The 5,614-nt window shown below is 37.7% G+C and overlaps 1 protein-coding gene across 1 annotated transcript; it reads left to right on the top strand.

Moving 5' to 3' along the window:
* Positions 1-308: 308 nt before the first annotated feature.
* svip (small VCP interacting protein) lies at positions 309-5,054 on the top strand. Its single transcript, XM_030425572.1, has 4 exons — positions 309-823; positions 1,119-1,169; positions 3,016-3,129; positions 3,670-5,054. The coding sequence occupies exons 1-4, from the start codon at positions 761-763 to the stop codon at positions 3,682-3,684; spliced, it is 243 nt and encodes an 80-aa protein (XP_030281432.1). The 5' UTR covers positions 309-760; the 3' UTR covers positions 3,685-5,054.
* The last annotated feature ends 560 nt before the right edge of the window (positions 5,055-5,614 follow it).

The following is a 5,614-nucleotide window of genomic DNA, read 5'->3' as shown; positions in this document are numbered from 1 at the left end:
ATATATTATATTCTCATCCTCAGCGTGGCGATTATCGCGTGTATCCGTCGCCACACGGTGGTGCTGTTGGACCGGATATCATAATTGGACCGTGAAGTATCCACCCATCCGTCACACCGAGTTGCGTTCAAGATCTTTACACACCGACTATTCTACATCACACATATTTTAACATAGTGGAGTAAAGATATCTACAGCTTAATGATTAATCATATATTACAACATAAATTGTTATGTGATGTGTTGACTGCTTAAATGAAAATGAGCTTGTTTCTTGGGTTTCTAGCATGCTAACAGACAACCGTAACTGCAACTTTTTTTGAACACACCCTGGGAGAATGGTCCAGTCAGCTGAACTCCAACCAAAACAAACTCAGAGCAAAAACATTCAGCCCCGACGCCAGACCTTCACACAGATCGTTTTTAAATGCCGAGGCGATTAAACAAGAGGTGTGAGGAGGAGTAATTTGTTTACTGGCTTAGAGACGTAACTGGGCTTGTAGTTGTTACTTAAACTAGCTGCTGGCAAGGATGCTAACGTTACAGTAGCTAACGTTAACAGAAGCCGTTAGCTAACGGTAACGTTATGCTAGGCGACCCAGCAACTGCATATGGAAGTGGAAGCTGCTGCTTCTGTTTTCTTCTATCTAAAAGTGGCTTACCAGCTGGCTTGGTTAGGTAGTTAGTAAGTTAGGCTGACTAACAGAAACTGATAACTCAATTTTTACGTTGCTTTTCCGCGTTGAATAACAACTCAAGTATGGGGATGTGCTTACCGTGCCTTGGTGGAGCAGCGGACGACGTTGTTGTCACTCCAGATCCTGTAAGTTAATTTACTTAAACTTTTATCACGAGCTGTGTCATCAGTAGAGTACACATGTCCCGCATGTATCACAATATTAAATATGATTCCATGCATAATAATAAACATATGTCAGCTATGGATTTAAATGACCTGTCGGACACCAACAGGCCCTAATATGTTCAGGAGCCGTCGGCTGTGTTTATATTCTGTGAAAGGTGGCACGACAAGAATGCTCCAGGCCCAACACAGCCAGTAAAGTGAGGACAATTTGCTTTCAGCTGTGGCTTACAATATTTAAAATGTGGTGTTTCAGGAGACAAGAAGACGACAATTAGCTGAGGCCGCCGAGAAGAGACAAAAAGAGGTAGGGTTTTTTTTCTTTTACGACCGGGCACGTCTGCTTGTCTGTATCAAGTGCTGTCGAAACAGTGTATTGATTAACATGGTTACCAGATTATTAAGAGTCATAAAGCTGAAGCAGAGGTACTCTATATACAACAACCCTGCAATAAATCCAACATCATGAAGGGAGGACTTACTATCTGTTAAGTTGTTGAATTTTATTGTGCAGAGGTAGAATAAGTTATTAGATCCGTACTTGAGTATACAGTAACAATAACACAGAGTGTACATGCTCAGTTACAAATAAAAGTCATGCATAAAAAAAACAAAAAAAACAAGATTACTGTGAAGTTTTGGGGAAGAAATTGTAATCACAAGAGAAATATTTTAAGTGGTGGATTTATTTATGCCTGAACAAACTGAATAAACAAAGTGCCCTTAAAGGACAACACAATTTCATGCTGTTTGACTCTACTACCTTTACTTTTGCTGTTTACATGTGGCGGACCCTGCCACCTGTCTTGCTTCAAACAGTGTTCTGGGGACCTTATTTTCTTCTGAGAAACAGCTGTGGAAAAATATAATTTCGAAAAAACAAATAGTTTGTTTTTGTTACCTCATGTTTGTGTAGATATTAAAATACATAGTTTGAATTCCTTCTCTAAAACTGCATAGTGCCCCTTTTAGTAAATATTCAAGAGTATTAGCATCCAGAGCGTCCCGAGAGTAAAAGTACTCTAGCACATTTCAGAATGATGCATGTGAAATTATTGGATTATAGTTATGTAAACATTAATGTGTTCATTTCTTAAATGTTGAAGTAGAAGTGGTTAAAACTGTTTATTTGATAAGTGGCTTTTTGGGCTGATACCAGTGCAATATTAGGCATTTTTAAAAATTCAGTATCAAAACATCAAATTGGTGTCAAACCCTCGTGACACAGATTCGTAACAGAGGCAGGATATTTTACAGTTCAACAATGGACTTCATTGTCCAAAATGTAGACACTGCACTGGAACTGTAGACTTAACTGGGGATGTTTAGAATTATTAACTTCCCCAAGCATCTTTTTCTGCATTTGTCCTACCAAAGAAATAAGGTTTTGACACTTCGTCTACCCTCATTAGAAACTCTTCACAGTACAACTCAATACAATTCAACAGCAAAACACACAACAGCCTCCAAAGTAACCATAAAGCACAACAGTTTTCAAAGGCAATTTAATTAAAAAGGTAACTTTATAACCATTGCAAAATCAGGATGTACTGCTGGGTTGTCCAGACTGCATTTGTTTTCGGCATGTATCTAATAGTACTAAAAAATCTAGCGTAGTATGACTTTGTAGCCTTGTGTTTAATATATACACGCCATTAACAGTAGATGCACTTGACAGTGTGGTGAGTGATTTTTTTATTGTACAGAAAAGCCACTTGCACGCCCGTAAGCGCCATGCTAAAGTTGTATCCAGGTAAGTAGACCTGAACCAGAATATAACCCTTCCTTGCCAGGTGAATCTTTTGGATTGGCTCATGTCTCAGCTGCAACACGTCCTTTCCCCCAAGTCACTCTTTTCATCTTCGAAACTCCCGACACCCTGACAGATCACACTTGTACTACCACAGATGAAAAACCTCAAGCCCTAACACACGGCCACATTCCAGTTAGCTGCTCCATCCTTTCTCTGAATTACTTATTTGGCAGTTGAATTCCCTTTTTGAAGATGCCTTGTGCTTTTGTATGTAAACGGACATGGGAAAATATTAACGCATGTTTGCTTGTATATGTCTTTTAACCTATAAATAAGATAAAAACACATTTTTCCTTGAAGTTGCTTGGAGTGCTTGATCATATTCGTCTCTCTATCTCAGACAACATACAGGGGTGTCAAAAATCCAGAAGCAGTCGAGAGGAAAAGGAAAAAACAGGAGGAGATTGAGAAGCAGGAGATGAGCTCCTCTGTGTCGGGTGGCGGTGGGCTGAAGGTTAGTTTTGTGTTTATCCTCGAGTTGTGTGGTGTCTGTAATAACAGGAACATCTTTAATAATTAATGTGTTTGAACACTATAGCAATACTGAACCACTTTCAAAAGATGTTGTTATATGCATTCACTCAACTGACATTCATGTCAAGAAGAAACGTTAAGAGAGTCTTTGTGTCACGTAACCGATACTTTGTACAGATTTAGTTGTTTGTAAAGCTGGATGATATTAATAAATTGAATATTATAATAGTTTGAGGATAAATGTTTTTATGGATAATGTCCTAATATTTGTGGGTGAGTTCTGATACTTTCAAGATTATTTTTTCAAGTAAAAAGTAATGTAACGCTCACTTTTATTGTGGTAAGCCAGTGTTTTACATCACATAGTCAAATTTCTGTAAAATGTATAAATCAACTGTAGTTTGAATCTTAAATCTAGTTAGAGATAACATCAAAATACTAAACAAATTTGAGATTCAGATTGACAAAATGAGGACAAATATGTGACTGTTCTCATGATTTTCCCTCTGCGTTTCTGTAGTGGCAGGTGGGCTGAAACTCCTGATGGTGAAACCTGAAGTCTTGACCTTGGAGGCTGAAAGAATAAGTATCACTGCAAGATGACTTGAAAGGTGTTTGAACTACTGTCCACTTTTAAGATGAATTTCTTTGCCTCTTTTACAATGTTATGAGACAAACAGCTACAGTTGTCATGCTCCATGCAAAACAATCTGAAGTGCTTACAGACAGAACAGCAGGTCTTACCCCCTTGTTGCCAATTTATACAAGCTGGTTTGGACCTTTGGAGTCGGGGATGACACATCGCACATCTAGTTTATTACACGATTGATCAGACAGTCTTACAGTGCTTAACATTAGCTAACACAAAAGACCTTTACTCTCTCGTCATGTTAAGACTGAGCTATTCTCAACACAAACTTTTTCACTTCACGGTTTTTGCTTTTCATTATCGAGGAACAATAGTTACTGTAAATCCACATCCATCACCTGGTTTGGTTTTTTTTTTGCTTTTTTTGTATGACATTTCCAAAAATCCGTTATTAAAATGATACATTTCACATCTCAAACAATTTATGTTTACAAAGAAACGCAAGTGTGCCTATTGCAGGGTTCGTCTACCGTAATAAGCAACCGGTTAACACTAACTTCACCTCGTTTTTGGCTCCATTTGTTGGCAACACAAAGACTGGTGCAAACAGTGCCATAGCTTGTGGTTTTGTACTGAACTCGTCATGCACTTTGCTTGTCCCTGGGGTATTTTTGAGAGAGCATCTCACATGGGAGTCCCTTTTTATAATGAGGGAGGCAACATGAGGTGTCGATGTTGAAAATATGTTTCACAATCAGCAAAGAGAATATGTAAAACACTAAAGCCGGTCAAAATGGAAAGGAGTTCCCCTGTGTTCATGGCCTATAGCCCTCTGTTGTGGTCTCTGCTGTTGCTCATCTAATAGAGCCTTCTATGTCTTATTTTATTATCTGCACAAATAGTTTATTGCGTTGAATTGTAATGTATACAAACATTGATGTGATGCCTGCTTAATTTAAATGAGATATGGAATGTGTTTGTGAATTGCCATATGACAAACAGAAGCTTTCAATAGACATCTATTTGCCTATTCGCACAATTTGTCATAATTTGGTGAAAAGAAAAAATGCTTGCCCACTCTTTTGGGAGAGAATTGTGTCATTTACTATAGTACCAGGGCGGAAAAAATGAAGGAAAATAATAAGTGAAGTGTGTACAGTATGTGATGAAGTATTTACTTTGACTTGCTTAAATTGAGTGCATTTCTTACAGCCTTCACTTGATCCTTAAATGCTTCCGGTGCTTTCAACATTTTGTAGAACAGGAAATCCAGCCAATGTTATTTGCTACAATAAAACACATTTCTGCTACTCTTGTGTGGGTTTCACGAGTAGTTGTTTTTTTACTCAGAGATGATTCAAGTTCAGATAAGATTTAGATTTAGTTGATATAGTCAGTGGTACTATTTGTAACATTCTGCAGTTGAGGAATAAACTGTAAAACAAAGTATGGGCGCAGACTGTTAAACTCTACAGTTGATATGTTCAACATCTTTTGCATACATTAACTGTATGAGAATTAGTTTTATATCCAATGCAGACCCCTCTTTAAAGGTGCAATATGTAAGGACTTGAGTTGAAAACATTAGAAAATGAACTTGAATTATCAACAGAATGAGAAGGATTTACTTTCTGACATCTATGTATTGCATGTATCTACTGTGTTCCTGTGAACCGCAATCAGTACTGCTAGCAGCACGGCTAATTGAGCTTACTCGTTAACAGCAGCTAGCCAGTTGGCAGCAGTTAACTATATACTGTCTTGTATTTGTTTTGCGTTGGACTATTATTACATATTGCACCTTTTTAAGACTTGTGCTTTTAGTCTGAAAACTTACCCAGTCTTGAAAATACAAACAAAGGAGATATTTCAAATA

This window comes from Sparus aurata, chromosome 8, assembly GCF_900880675.1.
Source record: "Sparus aurata chromosome 8, fSpaAur1.1, whole genome shotgun sequence".
Taxonomy (NCBI): domain Eukaryota; kingdom Metazoa; phylum Chordata; class Actinopteri; order Spariformes; family Sparidae; genus Sparus; species Sparus aurata.
Note: the sequence above shows the minus strand (reverse complement) of the source record. Positions and strands in the feature narration are given on the sequence as shown.

Coding starts and splice junctions, on each gene's coding strand:
- svip (XM_030425572.1), top strand. CDS start 761: ATGGGGATGTGCTTACCGTGCCTTGGTGGAGCAGCGGACGACGTTGTT. Junction 824..1,118: donor TTGTTGTCACTCCAGATCCT/GTAAGTTAATTT, acceptor GTGGTGTTTCAG/GAGACAAGAAGACGACAATT. Junction 1,170..3,015: donor CCGAGAAGAGACAAAAAGAG/GTAGGGTTTTTT, acceptor TCTCTATCTCAG/ACAACATACAGGGGTGTCAA.